The sequence below is a fragment of the Sipha flava genome, unplaced genomic scaffold, assembly GCF_003268045.1.
Source record: "Sipha flava isolate LNK unplaced genomic scaffold, YSA_version1 165_pilon_pilon, whole genome shotgun sequence".
Lineage (NCBI taxonomy): Eukaryota > Metazoa > Arthropoda > Insecta > Hemiptera > Aphididae > Sipha > Sipha flava.
Genome location: NW_020271833.1, coordinates 840814 through 858495, shown reverse-complemented (window position 1 = coordinate 858495; position 17682 = coordinate 840814). Strand labels below are relative to the sequence as shown.

Genomic DNA, 17682 nt, shown 5'->3' with positions numbered 1-17682 from the left:
CATTTGAAGGAGTTAGATTTATTTTATTTAGTTACATTTATTACCATTTTGTAATCATTAGCGTGGTTAAAAATTATTGTTTTATACATCACATTATGATATGTTAATTATATATATTTACATTATATTATATTATATTATACATTTTTTTTTTTAATCGTCAAATTTAATTATTGTCATTTCGATCATTTTTTTGAGTAATGATTAATTGTATTTAAAAATTCTACCTTGTTAATACGCTGCTGAGTATAAATGTTATTATTATAAAATATTATCTGCGTTATCTAAATGGCACGAACTAATACATAATACTAAGTACACCGTAGCGTTCTTCAACAGAATGATTCGTAATATTTTTTAAAGGGTTTTCAATTTTAACTTTTTTTTTGAACGCGTGCAGTTCGACCATTTGCTTTTTTCAATCCAAGTACAATTCGACCATTTATTTGTAGGTAATAAATGCAATTCGACTATCCCGGTTAGTAGTACACTACTACCATGTTTACAAATTATGATGGTATTAATACATTATACTTATAGAATCAGAATGCTTTAGTCCATCGTTATAACTATATAGTACAGTATTTAAATGGTATTATTAAAATATATTAAGAAGGCGTTTCAATCGTCACGGAATTTTTAACTTATTATTTTATTATTATAAGTAGGTAAGTAACTTCCTGTTTTATTGTTATATCTAATTCTTAGGTATTTCAAAAAGTGCAATTTTTATTTTATATTTATTATTAATTTTGGAACTATACAGACTTATTTTCTTAAAATTTAAGTAATTTATGGTATGAGACACATAAAACCGATGAACATACGTACATAGTATAAACTTTAAATAGCATATTATTTATTGATATAGGAATAATTATATAAACTTTTTTATGTGAAAAATAATTAAGAATAAATTTATTTGCCTTAATACATTGTTATTTTGTTTCATTTTAATTTTCCCCATCAATTTTTAATTACGTACTTACCTATATTGTATTTTTTATGTCAGCCCCAATCTTAACTTATATTATGGAGCAAATTAAAAAATGCACATAATAACCATTCGAAAATATAACTAATTGAATATACTGATTATTTGTTTATTTCTCTATCCCTCCCCCTGATTTTTTTCTTCTTTGTAAAAATAGTGAGGAGGCACATGGTCCCTCTTCCCCTATAGGTGTCTTTGGTGATAGTTGTTAGATGTTTAAAATATAGGAGGGTGGTTTGAATTAATATGTGCACTCCTAATACCAATCGTCTCAATACGCCACTGAGTCTCGTCATTAATAAATCGTATACGAGCGTACACAAACCGTTACGAGCGCATAAAAACTACTAAACGCATACAAAGAAACGTGTCCAGAGCTTGATGAAGATATTTTTCGTCCCGGGGCAAACTTTCTTAAAATTCAGAACTATTTTTTTACTCCAAATGGTACCCTTTCATTATTTCAAAACGTCGCGCCTTTAAAAATCTTGCTCCAGGGGGCAAATTCCCTTCCTCTAATCCGGCTTTGAACGTACCGCTACGCGTGGTGCGCAACTGGTCCTGGCGATGAGTCGATGTGCGTTCTGACGATACAATTTTCAGATATTGTTGCACGGTGCCGGAGACGTGGGTTTCGGCGGACTCGGCGAGCAGTACACGGCGGTGGACTTAGGCGAAGAGTACGAGCTGCTGTACACCGCTCGGCAGGTGGTCGAGCACATTTCGCTGGCGTCCCTGGACCCGTCGACGCGTGGGTGCGTGGTCCGTGGCGAGCGTCGGCTACTCGTGCACCGCGTATACAGCGAGACGGCCTGCCTGCTGGAATGCGCCGTGCGCGACCCTGTCACGTACGGTGAGTGTGCCCACGTTCGTTTTCGATAAGGATTGTCGTTCTGGGTGATTAAATTAACGATTTTTTTATCCATTCTTTTTTAATTTTTCCTTCGTTTTTCTGAACGCAAACCTCGCGCCAAAACCTGTGCGACGTGCAAAACGTCGATGTTACCGACGGAAACAGTCGAATGATTTTAACGACCGAATGTCGAACGGTAGAAAAACAATTTGTAATCGAACGATGAGCAATCATTACGGATAAAGATAATCGAATGAGTGATATAAATGATAACTATTAATAGGAATAAGATTACAATAATCGAGATACAATAATAACCATTGTGTTTTTTCGATTCAAAGAATCAAAATATTCTCTTGTTTCTCTTGTTATTGAATTATTGAAATATTAATATTATTTATTGAACAACTAATCAACAGTCAAGTTATTAAGCATTTATCTGTCATATATGCACCCGTATTAAAATCATCTAGTTGTCTCATAAATGCATATTTAGAATTCAAAACGTTTGATGCCAGTCTGTTTATTTATTTATTTAATTTTATTCTCATTTTTCTTGATTAAGGTTTTCGTTTAAATTGTGTTCATTTCTATATGACTTTCAAGATTGCTGAAGTTACTATAAAACATAATCTTATAAATAGGGCTCGGATGTTGATGACCTTATAAAATATTAAAAAATGATCTAAAAAAAATATAAATATGACAAAAAATATCCTTAAAAAATTACCTAAATAATTACAAATATTTGTTTTGAATTAATAAAATACATTTTTTTAAATATTTTATTCTATTTTACTATAACATTCAATATAAATTTATCAAAACTTACAAATTACTCAAAATATGGCATAAAAATTATAACAAATGTCCTTAAAATATGAAATAAAAAATTACAAAAATTTGTTTTGTAAATTTATCAAAGCTTACAAATTACTCAAAAATCAAAATCATTGTATTGTACGATTAGAACGTATGTTATCAAAAGTAAATCAATGACGGTTATCTATTTATAAATATTTATATTTGGAAAAACTTCTCTCCGTGTCCACTGAAGTTATTGTGAGACGCAGACGTGCACTAACCAACGTTTTAATTTTCGTAATTTCGAAAATATTATGAAAAAATAATAAAATTTAGATATAATACTATTCACCACAACACGACAACGACGAATGTAATCGATGAGATAAAATTGAACAAGTTTTATGTAATCAACATAATGGTCGATAAGAAACAATAAGAAATGAACTAGTGTGTAATCAGTAAAAATGACTAAAATGTAGAAAAATTACCTAAAAATGTCAAAAAATGACTTTAAAAATAACAAACACCAAAAAATACAAAAAAAAAAAAATGCAAAATAAAAATTAATTATTTGAATTCACATGCTAATGAAACATATTTGAAGCCAGGATAGCATTTTCTAAAAAGTTCGAAAAAAAAACCAAAATGCATCAACTTCCGAGCCCTACTTATAAATCACATATTGAAGATAAAAAAAATAACATTAAAACATACTTACAAAACAAGTGCAGCAATTTATAAATATTATTTTTTTTGACATCATTATTATATAATATATGTATATAATTATATTTATAATATATGATACTTTTATGTTTGTTACAGCAAAGAATACCACATTGTGCGATTGTCCTCCGACGTGTGCAGGAATGGAAATAAACAATGTATGGAACAGTACCCGAAGGTGTGTACAAAAAAAAAAAAAAAACGAACCGAAGGAATAACTACAGCTACTACTTATATTACTCGTATAATCGAAAAAATATTAGATTTGTATCGCACGTAAGTCTTCGGCAACTCAAATTCGTTTAGATGTACTAAACAGCATAATATTATTATAACTCTCGGAGACAACAGCAACGTTTAATGATGTAAACATTTTAACGTACGCTTATAGTCTCGTGTTCTTTTGAGTAGGATATTATTTCTATTCGCGCCGTCGGTAACTCGATTCCACGACGACCAGATTGAATCCGCAGGTACGCGAAGTCGCAGTGAAGTACCGGTAAGTGCACGGCTTAGAGCTACGAAGCTGGTACGGTGGAAAAGAAAAAAAAATGTTTTTTACCGAAAACTCCGTAATGAAATGACGCGAATGCATTCGTACAGATGAGCCGGTCGGCCGCGGGTTTACGGAATGATTAACCGGTAATGAAATCAACTCTGACACGAATTCCTGGTCGTTTATCGTGTTGACGTAATCGTATCGTACGTACGAAATTAACGACTGTTCCGAGACGGGGTTCGCGTTAATAAATACGTTTCAGACCGTCCGATACATCGCGTACATTCGTCAGACGGACTTACTTACCAGTCCGGAGGGGGCCGTGTGTTCGAAACCAACGGATTTGTGTCCGAGGTGAAGTCGGATATTGCGTTCGGGTTTCATGTCGAACAGATAGCCACGCGCGTATCGCGCAGGGCGTATTTGAGAGGGCGAAAGGGCGATCACCCCTCCCCTGAATCCTTATTTAAGGAATTGATTATATGTAAGGTACACATTTCAAATTTTATAACGAAATCAAATTATGAGTGGCTGTGAATACTGGATTGGGCTTTTTATCGGGTCCATACTTGATGGAAAATTAAAATAAAACACAAGCGTAACTTTCAAAACACAGATGGTGATAAAAAAATACTGCAGAAAAGTCGATTCTTAGTGGATCCGGCATTAGATTAAAAAAAAAACCATAAATATTAAGGATTTACCAGATTTAAATATCACCAAAAATTTTATTTAACTTGAATTAAAGAAAAAATTTGAGCTCCCCCCCCTAGAAGTAAGCCTAAATACGCCCCTGGTATCGTGCACTACCCCTTCGGTGGTGGCGTATAGACTTGTTTTACAGAGCGGCCCCGTAATGACCACCGCAATCGAATGGTCGGTAGGAAAACCGTGCTACGTGTAGCGATTCGTAAACTCTATTGGTTATAGTATGTAAACGAAATATGTGACCGTTACAATTTCTTATAAATATCATTCGGAATGCTCGCGTTCTCAACGGTTTAACGAGATTGTATCGTGTTTATGTTTATGAAATTTTCTAGTAACTTTCATAAAATATTTTCACGTTATTCAGCAAAAAAAAAAAATTAAACCCGAAAAAACGTGATTCCCGCCGACCCTTCGATTATTATTTTTAGAACACGAGGAGGACATGGGCAGTTGGGATATATTATGAAAGGTGAACAATTTTGAATTTACTCGTGTTAAAATATTATTTAGTCGAAAGTTATGGGTACGGGCAAGAGCGCGTGGAAAGTTTCTTGTTTATAAGTTTTACACATTAAACGAGACGATAATCAACGTAGAACAATAAAAGTTTTACTAAACAATCTTATGTAGGGCAGTGCCTTTTTACCATCTGTGAGGTCATTAAATACGCACACTAAATCTAATCGCCATCGAATGACATGCGGTTAGCCGAACCGTGACCACGGCTAACGCCACTAATGAGATGATGAATGACGTATTTTCCGGAGGAAAAAGGATTAGTTAATTTAATTAACCAATTTTTTAATACTATTATTATATTTCATGATATTAGAAAATATTCAACGATATATCAAATTAAAAAAATATAAATTAGGTAATTTATGAAATAACCATTTAATTATCTATATAAATTTATATATTAATATATTTTAGTCATATAAGTTATTTTTAATTTTAATTTTTGTTTTTTACTGGACATAAACATCGTAAGAGTTCTAAAATAATATTAATCTCACGGCCAACTCAAACGGCCTAGGTGATATTTATACCTAACTATCAATTATAACTAGTCGAATTTTGATACGATCAACTATAATATTATGAATATATCTTATTTCGGTTTCAACTTCAACACTGTATTGATTGACGTAATTTTCAAACTGTTTAGGCATGTCACAAATCTTTCAAATTTATTCCACCAGTATTACAAAAATTCTCAACACGAAATTTATTTCAGATATTTTCGCATACTCATACCTACTCTATTATAATTGCATTTTTATAACCAGTTTGTGAAAAGCTGAAACTAGTAGTATTAAAAGCTTCAAACCCCTGAATTTACGGCTTATGGTAAAGTATTAAGTGTAATATTTTCGCCACTCCATCATAATAAACACCATTATTTTTGGGGTTGATATGCATGAGAAAATGCAATCAGATCCATTGTTCTATGGTAAATAATTCAATAAAATACCTTGCATAAATTGACCGTATAAACCAATATCCTTGAATAAAAATTAAAACTTTGCACACTGCACTTATACGTAATTATAGCTAAGTTTAATAAATATTCATATTTTCTATCCATTTCCGCCCAAAGTTATTATCTCGATCATTTTAAATTGTTTAAGGAATATCAAATGTAAATAACAGATTTAACGTTTTAATATTTATGTACAGTTTGAATTCTACTTTATTTATAGATCCGACGAAAATATCACCAGGAGTATTCTCACCATGACAAAACCAGCAACGGAACGATTAATTATGAAAGCCAGAAAGGACTACATTGAATTAACAGGTTGCAATTTTGTTTAAAATTAAATCCATCATTCGTATATCATACAGTATTATTTATCGCCGAATGTAATTTTTTAGTGAAAACCTTTCAATAAAAAACCATATTACATCTATTTTAGGTTTTTATATTACCAACATAAGTGTAACCCGATTTTGAGCGTACGATACAAAATGTGACCTAAATTAGTGAGCAGATAAGCTTTTTATTTTAAAAACGGATATACATTGAGTTTATTTCTTTAAATATAATTACTCTTGAGAATTTTATATTATTTAAAAAAATAATAATAATTATTATGATATATTTCGTTATTTTGACGTTAAAACAATGTTTTGAAGAATTTAAAATATTTTGGATACGCAAAAAAAATAAAATAAAATAAATAAGAAGAATAATATATAATATGAAAAAGGTTTACATTATCATGGTATCATTACTCTTCACAACCAATATCGTTTAGAATTATGGTTGCATAATATCTATTTATTTTTATTTTGAGTTAGCACGGCATTCAAAATAATTATACGAATAAAAACGTAATATTTATCAAGGTAATATATATTTTGGGTTGATAATCTATTTTTTCGTTTAATATTATTTTTTAAATTTAATTTATTTGATTTTTCTATTACTAAAATTTGTCGATGACGTAGTTATAATAATTGATAGTTATTAAATCATTAAGTTCAAATAATATAAGATCGATTTTTCGACGTATAAAATAATATCTCGGACTCAAATAGAACATTTATAACTATCATTTTGATAATTATAAATTTTTACTAGATTGTTATTATTACATAGCTGAATAGTATCATATTTATATCATAGTATATAAAATAAAAATTCTGTTTTATGAAGTTAGTTATGAATGGTTAATGAAGACCATTAAATCAATGATTTGAATATTGGTCACATGTTCACTTCGTTCATTTGGGCGTTGTAGGCAATCACGATTTTGGTTTTTTGAACTTAAAAGCAATGATAAATTATTAAAAATTGAAATTGTGAGCAGGTGCTTGGTTGATGTTTTTGAAATATCAAGTGCTCGTAAAAAACAAAAATAGGAGAACATTATTTTTAATAAGTACTTCGTATCATAATAATGAGTACATAAGTAAACACTGTATTCAAATTTTTAATCCACTTATATACTTAAAACAAAAAATTTTCTAATCTAAATCTAAAATTTTTAAGCACACTTCATACATTTAACAACATCTATACAGGACGGAATTCCCACGAACATATTAAATCCGTTTAAGTATCTCTTAAAATAATAATGATAAAGAAATTCTGTTGTTTTTTTCAAGACTATAGATTATGGATTATAATTTTGAATTAGATTAAGATTTTTTTCTCTAGATTTTGGTAAAAGTTAAGAATTACTATATTTTATTGCTTTCAAATAATTTTCGAGTAACCAATTTGTTATATTTATTTTTCTGTAAATGTTAACGTAATTGTGTTTTATATGTCTTAATGTTTTCTTATCTTGATGTGTGATGAATTCACAACGGATAAAACACGATTGTGTACGTTTGTAGATGGGTAACAAAATGGTGAGTAAGAAAAATAATTAAACACGACTGCGTATAAAATTGTATGTTACGTTGTTAAATTTACTAATTTCACCGTATTATATCTATATATAGAATACATATACAACAGTTCTATAATAATTTATAAAAAAAATGAATAATAAAGTAACAAATAAAATTAGGATGACTAAATAAAAATAATTAATAAATAAATTAAATCAACAGTTTTTATTTAAATAAAATTATTGTTAATAAATTATTTGGAAGTGCTTAAATTTGGATTCCCTGACATCTATAACCAACTACTTTTACTGAAACTCGAAAAATACAGTACCTATAACGGAAATAGTTTCGTTATATCTGATATAGTTGATATCATTAACAATAAACATAGATGTAATGAAAACGATATAACACAAAGTATTTATTAAGTTTTTCAAGTTCACTCGTATATGCTTGTGGTGTATACCAATACCGGTATGGAAATTGGCATCAAACTTTGTACGGTAATCGTGTAGTTAAAAACAGGTAAAATCGAACGGAATCGTTTAGCTTAAAAGGTATCACCGATAACGAATGTACGTAATCCTGTTTTACCCAAGATTTACACTCATTTAAATAAATACAACTTTATACTGATAATGAATAATAAAAATAATTTATTCGTAACAGTAAATTAGCTAATAGTAGACACATTTTAAATTATATTAAGCCTATAATGTTTTTTTTATTTATAATATTACTAATAATACACAAATGTTTAATTAATTATTCAGTGATACAAATAAACTTTATGTTGTTGCAGTAGTATTTTCCTGCCTATTACAATTGTTTGCTGGATTCAACTTGTTGGACATTCCCAAATTCATATCAAACAAGTGTAATCAGTATTCTATAAAACTTAAAAATTAGGTTTAAATATTATATCAATTTTCTAAAATATTAGAGAATTTAATAAATCATTTATTATATATACTGTGTATATTCTTTAGTGTAATTAGAAGTAAAACAAATAATAAATAAATATCGCTATAGCTAGGAAATTCAAGCTATGCCTTAAACGTCATTAATTGTACATGACATATAATATATTGTACAAGTTATGTAATAAACTATATCATAAATAAAATTTCATGTTATAATATACATTTATAATATTAAAACCATTTTGAAAAATCCTATTAATTAATAATTTTTTTTTTTATTTTTGTATACTTTTAGTTATAATAAGAAAATAGTTTTATATCAATATGTTTGAGGTAAGTACCCATAAATAAAGTTAGTCCATTTTTCATATAATGTTCCTCACTATAATTTGTAATAAAAAAAAAAAAAACATCTTCCTTCATTTTAATTGTAATGGTTTGTGTTGATTGAACATTTTTTCACACTCCTTTTATTTGTTTCTATGTAAAAAAAAAATCAGTCAGAATAGTCATAATACAAAGTGTAGTAGTGACATATATTCCAAAGAATATTAATAATTTTACGTAAAAATTAAAATTATTTAAATCCCATGATGATAAACAATCGTAAGTAAATACATTTTAAAATATTTATTAATTTCAAGAAAATTAAGTTAGACGTAAAAATACTACTTCGATTATTTATAAATAAATAATAACAACAACAAATTATAACAATAAATTATGAAATATGTGCCGCGTAACCGATAGCAATAATTATCTTTACGAAAAACCTCAAATAATATTTTTTGTTGAATTGCTAGGAATCATATCTTTAAACCATGAACCACAAGTTGAAAGTTTAATTTATTTCGTGTTGGTTTATTGAAGATTTTTTTCGTAGAAAATCAAAAAAAAAAAATTATTTGCCTCATTCCTCTACAATTTTCAATATTATACCCGAAGTGAAGCCAATAACAATATTTCATAAATAAATAAATGAATACAAATATCGGGTATTATACAAACCGGCTACTACTTATTTTATATTTATTTTTAAAATGATTTATTAAAAATTTGCATAGTACGATAAAGAAAAAGTATTTTTATAATTTATTTTTTACGAATTCAAAATGAATTATACTCGAATGTAATCATTATGTGTAATTCAATATTAAGGTTGTTATTTACTTATAGGCTCATATGAATATATTGCTTAAAGTTAAATAAAAAAAAATATGTTTTTTTCGGTCATATGCTATTGTGATGTGCAAATGGCAACAATAAGTATTTATTAATATTATCCATTGAATATCTATAGAAATAATTGGTACACTTTTATTAACTTATCCCGTTATACCGGTGTTAAAATAAAATACATTTTACAAAATGTATTTAAATGTAATATTAAAATAATTTCATTATCCCATGAGAAACTACTGTGAAATCGAAAATAATATGTTTTTATCAAAAGAGGATGTTTTCGATTATAGCATCTGATTAATATTTCAATTACACTACCTTTTATCTTAATTTAATACACTGACTATGTATCCTTATATTCTAAATATAACCCATAACCAACTGGGTACAATAATTAATCAATAGTAATAAAATCAATAAGATAATATACAATTCAATTAAAATTAAAAATTAGTAAATTTTAATTGTATGATCGTATTTAATTAATTTGTTTATATATATTTTTAAACTATTTGTTTATATATTTATAAAAATTATGTTATCAGAAAATGTTACGGGTAAACTAATACTAGGAACCATCCAAGTACTTCTCGTGAAAAACCAAAACAAAATTTTTCCGCCTTAAAATATGTACACCACATAATTTATAAAATTAAAATATATTTATAACAAATATTTATGCAACTGTGCAATGAGACAACGTTCCAATATTTCTGCGTGTACCAGTGAAAGTTTGAATTTAATCTCAAGCAAATAACAGTATCATATTTTATTATAATAGTAATAATATAGTCTCTATAACACTAACATAGAACGTATAATCCTATTAATTTAGTGATTATTTATGCGTATTTTCAAATGCATACAATATGAATTATTATCGTGCTCACCGAGAATCTATTTAATGCGTATAGGGTTAATGTGCTACACACTAATATTTATTTCAGTCATTAGTTTTATTTTACGTATTATGTGCAAAAAGAACGCACTTGAATACAATTTTATATTTTATATGCTGGAGTACACTACGAACACTAAGTATTGTGAAAACAAACACAAGTAATGAAAAGATTCATCCGAGATATTATATTTTTACGTATACTTTGATAAACATTGAAAAAAAAAATAAACGCTAAACAAAATCATGTGTCTAATTCGAATCGTAAATCGACAAATCATTTATTATTCTCATATTATATCATATCGTTATAAACCATCATCAATTTAAATTTAATGGTAAAAAATTCATTATAGTTTATTGACACTACATATTACTATTTACCTAGTATAAATGACCTTACGGATTAATTATTGGACTTAATCATGAACGCCTAATCATAAAAAGCATATTACTTAATAGGTGGTTTTAAAAGGAAAGAATACGAGTTCGTATTAACTCAATTTAACATCATTTGTTTTGAATATATTGTAGTCATCGGATGACTGCTGCTGTTGTAGCCAAAACTGCATGTTATCGGAGATAGATTTATATTCGTAATCGCCTTGATAAATTTGGAAAATCCAGGCCTTGAACACGCTATAGACCCAAGATATACATTGAGTGAATAGACTCAGCTTCTTTAACCCTCACCGTTCTTGAAAAAACGTCACAAATATTATTGTGAAAAGTTCATCGGAACACACAACTGCATGATTATAACAATCATATCCATTTAAAATTCCCAATTAATTTTAAATTCATTATACAGTTTAAAAAATATAAAAAATATTTTCACTTTATAATTCTTAACTATTACGTATCTATTTGGTGGCCGTCGACTGTAACTAATAATTATAAAAAATAGTGATTTACAAACAAAGAACCACTTATATTAAATATCATCCTTCTTAGACTTGCTTATTAAATTTACATATCTCTATGTACATGATTATTACGAGTCACCGTATATTTTTAATTAAAAAAAATTTAATTTCAAAGATATATTTTCTTTTTCTTTCCAATATTGATTTTAATCTGAACCTTATCAATTATCTATCTCTCGATAATTTAATTGATACTCTTTATAAAATTATTTATCATTTATTTAATTTGTTTGTTCCTTAAACTAATATTTATAATAATTATTCATCTGCATATGTAAATTCGGAACTCGGAAATCTCACAATTAAAAATATATGTTCCCATAAAAAATATAAAATTTGTACGTTTGCCAATTATACAGAATTTTCTAACCTTCAAAAACAATGTAAACAATGAATTCGAATATTTTGCATTTAATATATTTCGGATTTATAGAATAGTACACAAATAAATATTAGACCATTCTGGAAAATTATCTGAAGAAAACGAAAAATAATATTTCAAATTGTATAAAATAATGTTACATCAATTTCAAAATAGGTTAAGTAAATGGAGGATTATTTTACCAGTGTCTATTTATTTATTTAATCTATTAAACTCTAACGAAGCTTACAACGTTACCTACTGTTTCATCTAACAATAATCAAAATATAATTCTGATAAAATGTAAGATTGTTTGTCCACCCGATTCATAAGGATCTTGATAAACATAATATTATTAAATATATACCAAATTCTAAAATGTCAATTATTTCCAAAACTTTCGAAGCTATTATGATTAAAAAATATTCTACATAACTGTTTCTTCCCTTATTTGTATAATCTAACATGACTTCAGACCTAAAATGTCAATTTCCATTAATATTCTACTTAATCAGCCCAAAACCCAAATTATCGCGTTCAGATCCAATTTACACCGAATTCCAGGAAGCTTCTAAAATGGTTTTTAAATTTTTTTTAAATTTTTCGCGAATAAATTATTTGAGTGAAAAAAAAAAAAGATTTTTAAAATTATTTATACGATGGTCTTCAAACGTAACTACGAGCACCACAACGATAATCCATTCGTTACCAAATGTACAACGCTGCTGATCCGTAAGTTCTAAAATCGGTGTATTGTACACGTTTGTATATATATATATACGTAGGAATCGATTGGCGCGGTCGACATTATATTACATTTGAATGTCGATCAATGATCGATTTATACGTTTTTCCTATCCCGTAATTTTTCTTTCTTCGCCCGCGGGATTTTCGGCGCAGTTGATACATGCCCATCGCGACGTGTTACCGTGCCCTAGACCTTAATGCGTCGAAACACGCGACCGCCGAACGCGCTCCGAGGGCAACACGATTGGAACCAAAGCGGAGCGGGACGATAAAGAAAACGCCGACCGACACGACGTATCACATTCATTTTATTGCATACACCAGTAGTTCCCAAAGTTTTTTTTCTACGGTGCCTTTTTTTGGACTCAATTTAGCCACGGTACCCTGCTGTGAATAACACGAAAGACAAAACAAAAAATAAATACTCATTGATGACCAATTTTATTAATTTCGTTAAAATTTTACTTGATTATAAATTAATGAATTTTCAAACTTAAAAAATAAATAAATAAAAATCATTGTTATTTTTACATAAAAATATTATAAGTTCAAAACGAGTATACAATGGAAAATATTTCATTGCTTGGTATTATGTTTTTACGAAAACAATGAGGAAAATAAATGCTATACATTTTAAACTATTTTTTATGAACCGTAGACTGCGGTGCACAATTTGGGAACCACTGGCATGCACTTTCATGATAGTCTTTTTAACCGTATTGTAGTGATCGCTGTACAGAACACGACAATCGGTTACCACATTTATTATTTGACGTCGCACGTTCGTTGTCTTGAGACGTATTGCGAGAGAGATAGGTATTTAAATAATAATCAAACACTTGCATTTTTAACACTTATGAAAGTTACAACCTTTTATTAATGAATAGAAAAAAAAAATAACAAACGGTTAAAACAGCTTAATGCTATAGTATAAAGACCAGTTTAGTTTAAGTAAAGAATTATGTACTCGCGGCGATGTGGCTATAATAAATGTCCACGACGAGTAATAATTTATTTAAGAGGATAATGACCAGCCTAAAACTGTCTAAATCATAACTACCTATCTACTTCTTTGCTTTCGTTAGGTGTCGCTCTCGTATTTATACGAAGGCTTCCAATGTCAACGATGTAGAGATATGATAACTTGTGCTCTATTACGTGTAAAGGTGATAATAACTTGTTGATTTCACCTCTGATTTATATAATATATATAAAATAGAGGATATTATCCTGTTATGTTCGATCACCATATATTGAATATCACTATATATTTTTTGTAAATATAAATTATGTCATTGTATAATATATTATTCTATATTATACTAGTAAGATAATTGTATTCTACCTTTGGGTTTACTACAATGTATTTGCTATTGTTTTGCCCCTGTTGTTTTCTGCAACACAATCGTTATTGGTCGCGGCACGTACGTTTCGAGGACCTCGCGCGTCATCCTCTCGCGATCACGCAATGCCACTCGTCATCGCGCTAATGAACTCGAGCGCTCGTCGTGTACCTATGTGAATACTCCGTGCTGCGACCGTGTATTGTAAATTCGGGTAAAACACGATTGCGTACATTCGTTATCGGCGATACATTTTTAAACTAAACGATTCCGTCCGATTTCATCTGTTTTTTAACTACACGATTGCAGTACAAGGTTTGATGCCAATTTCCATACCGGTACTAGTGTATACCCCAAGTATATATGAGTGAACTAGAATAAGTTAATGAAATACTTTGTGTTTCATCGCTTTCATTACACCTATGTTTATTGTTAATGATATCAAATATATCTGATATAACGAAATTTCGTTGTTTCCGTTCTTTATACGACGGCTTCTGAGTTTCAGTAAAAGTAGTTGGTTATAAATGTCAGGGAATCCAAATTTAAGCATTTTCAAATAATTTATGAACAATAATTTTATTAAAATAAAAACTGTTGATTTAATTTATTTATTAATTAATTTTATTTAGTTATCCTCATTTTATTTATTACTTTATTATTCATTTTTTTTTATAAATTATTATAGAACTTTTGGTATATGTATTCTATATATAGATATAATACGGTAAAATTAGTAAATTTGACAACTTTGCATACAATTTTTATACACAATCGTGTTTATTTATTTTTCTTACCCACATATTTGTTACCAACCTACAAACATACGCAATCGTGTTGCCAAAAGAAACAAACGTTCGCGATCGTGTTTTACCCGTGAACTTGTCGCAGTGGTCTTGCGTGTCCGGTACGACACGTCCGTCGTACGTGGTATAACAGCCGAACGCAGAACTGTTGCGAACTATCGACCCCGGTCTCTGTTTTTCTTGTGTTGATACCAACGTCAAACTTGGCCCTGAAAAAGACCGTTTTACGATTTGACCGCAGATGGTATTATAATTGGCCAGCGAATTTCACATCGTGCAAGTGCTCCGTTTAGGATATTGATATACGTAAAATTCGCTGTTTCCAGGGTCATTACTTAGAGGTTTTTACCACGCCCCTGGTGCGTAACTGCAACGTAACTAACTATGCGTAACGGACGTTGTGGCCGACGATTTTGCGGGTAACGAAAAACAATAACAATCGCATGTTACCGTGGTTGTATTCGCCGACTTGATTATTCATCGAACGAAAAGCACATCGCGGGACTGACGGGGATTAGCTTTCGTCGCGAACGCGCATAATACGAATGCAGATAAAATCCGTTGAATTCGATTTCGATAAAACGGTAATGGTTTACAGTATTTTTCATTGTTGGTAACGAAAATATTTATGCGTTAAAATTTTTTTATTTTCTCGCTCTCGTTTTAAGTCATAATATACAATCTATATCGACAGACATAATAAGTATATTTGATACAGTTAACAGGTAGCATGTATAAAAAACGTGCACTGAGAAAAGAAGACACTTTGTTTATTGATTTTTAAGTTGTATGAGATTAGGTTAGTTATTTGGACAGGTTTTTATTTTATATAAATATATTTTATTTATATAGATCTTTGAACCATTGAAGTTTTAAACGTCTAGGAAGACTATCCGGAACCGTGAACAATGAAGGGGTTTTAATTAAAAGATGTGAGTGCGAATAAATACGGTCATGAAATATTTTATAAAACTATTTGGCTTCTTCATTGTTTTCAATTTCAAGTCTGAATGGAGAGTTTAGTTTGATATGTATAGGGGAGTATTTATTTTCTTAAGGCAATATTATGGATGGATTGGATTTCATTAAGGTTGGTCTTATTTTCACTACCCCTGTCCAAATTGGTTTAAATAATATTTTGTAAATGAAAAGTGGATACGAAATATATTATTCAGAGAAAGTCTTTTATCTCTTATACGATGAGCCCGTGTTAGTTGTTTATCTAATGTCAGACTAAGGTATTTAACTGTATAAGAGAAAGAAATTGAAAATCCATTGAAAGTTATCTGTGATGAAGGATCGAGTTGAAGAATAAAAGTGATGTAAGTATATTACTATGGTCTATTAAAAATTTCTATTTGTTACACCAGTCTACCATAGTCTTGGTGAGTTTGAAGGCTCATATGAGTGGATCATCGACCATAAATGTTATAAGCTTATCACCAGAATAGTCTGCCCCACTGATGCATTTAGTGCAGTTGGTGAATCGGAGGCGAATATATCATAGATAATGGAATATAGAATTCCATCCTAATAACCCAAGCATTTATACTGATAATACCTAATATAGCAGAACTATATCGTACTTGAAAGGTACGTTCAATGAGATATGGTTTTATGAGTAGACAAAATATCAGAAAAATAAATGTTTTTAATTTATGTAGGAGACCCTCGATGCCACGATCTATCAAACGATTGTGAAATTTCTTGGTAAGCAGACGTGCAATATAATTTTTTTCAAGGTAATACGATATTGCATCTATTACACTATGCACTGTATGGACGGCCGAATGTGAGGAACGAAAATCAAATTTTCTGGTAAAATTTTCTTATTAGTTATGGAGGGAATAATACATTTAAGAAATTATTTTTCTAGTATTTTCAATAGAAAGTGAAGAATACTTATTGGTCTGTAAGATGAAATTGAATCAGGTGGTTTATTTGGATTTTTGATCATTATAATGGTTGAAAACTTCCAGTGGAAAATAAGAATTATTAAATTACTAATTAAGTATAAGTTACTTAGTACTAATCATTGAGTTGTAAATATGTGTAAGATAAATAATGGCCCTTTTAAGAAGATATTTGACTACTACGGAGGTGATTAAACCAAAACCTGGAGATTGGTTTGTGGGTATTTTTGAATGAGATATTTTATATCATTAGTTGAAAAAGTTTTACGTGGGAGATAAAGTTTTTGAGAGAATGAAAATTTTTAAAAAAAAAAGTAATAACCAATACAATATCTTTTTTCAATAATTAGATAAACGAAGATCATTTGAAATAATGGTAGTATACATATATGTATTTATTTATGTATAAATTATAAATAGAAAAATGTTACCACTTTATTTTTGGAAACTATTACGAATTATTATATACGAACCAAACTTACATATGTACTATATATATATTATGTTTTATTTATTATTTTGCGTTTCAATCTGTTGAGAAAGGGGTATAGCTTTTGGTATTGGAGCTAAATTTCAGTAGGTATATACATCACTGTTTTAAAGTGTAACATTTTAACGATTACCTGGCGGTTTATTCTTCCGTACATT

General features: G+C 29.1%; 1 protein-coding gene across 1 annotated transcript in view; it reads left to right on the top strand.

The window, feature by feature from the left end:
- Window positions 1-8844, top strand: part of LOC112679641 — a 35482-nt gene extending 26638 nt beyond the window's left edge. Inside the window, exons 5-8 of the mRNA XM_025549530.1 lie at window positions 1598-1847; window positions 3480-3558; window positions 6294-6391; window positions 8738-8844. Of these exons, the coding sequence (XP_025405315.1) occupies window positions 1598-1847; window positions 3480-3558; window positions 6294-6391; window positions 8738-8844 (534 nt within the window). The remainder of the gene's footprint in view (window positions 1-1597; window positions 1848-3479; window positions 3559-6293; window positions 6392-8737) is intronic.
- Window positions 8845-17682: the final 8838 nt, after the last annotated feature.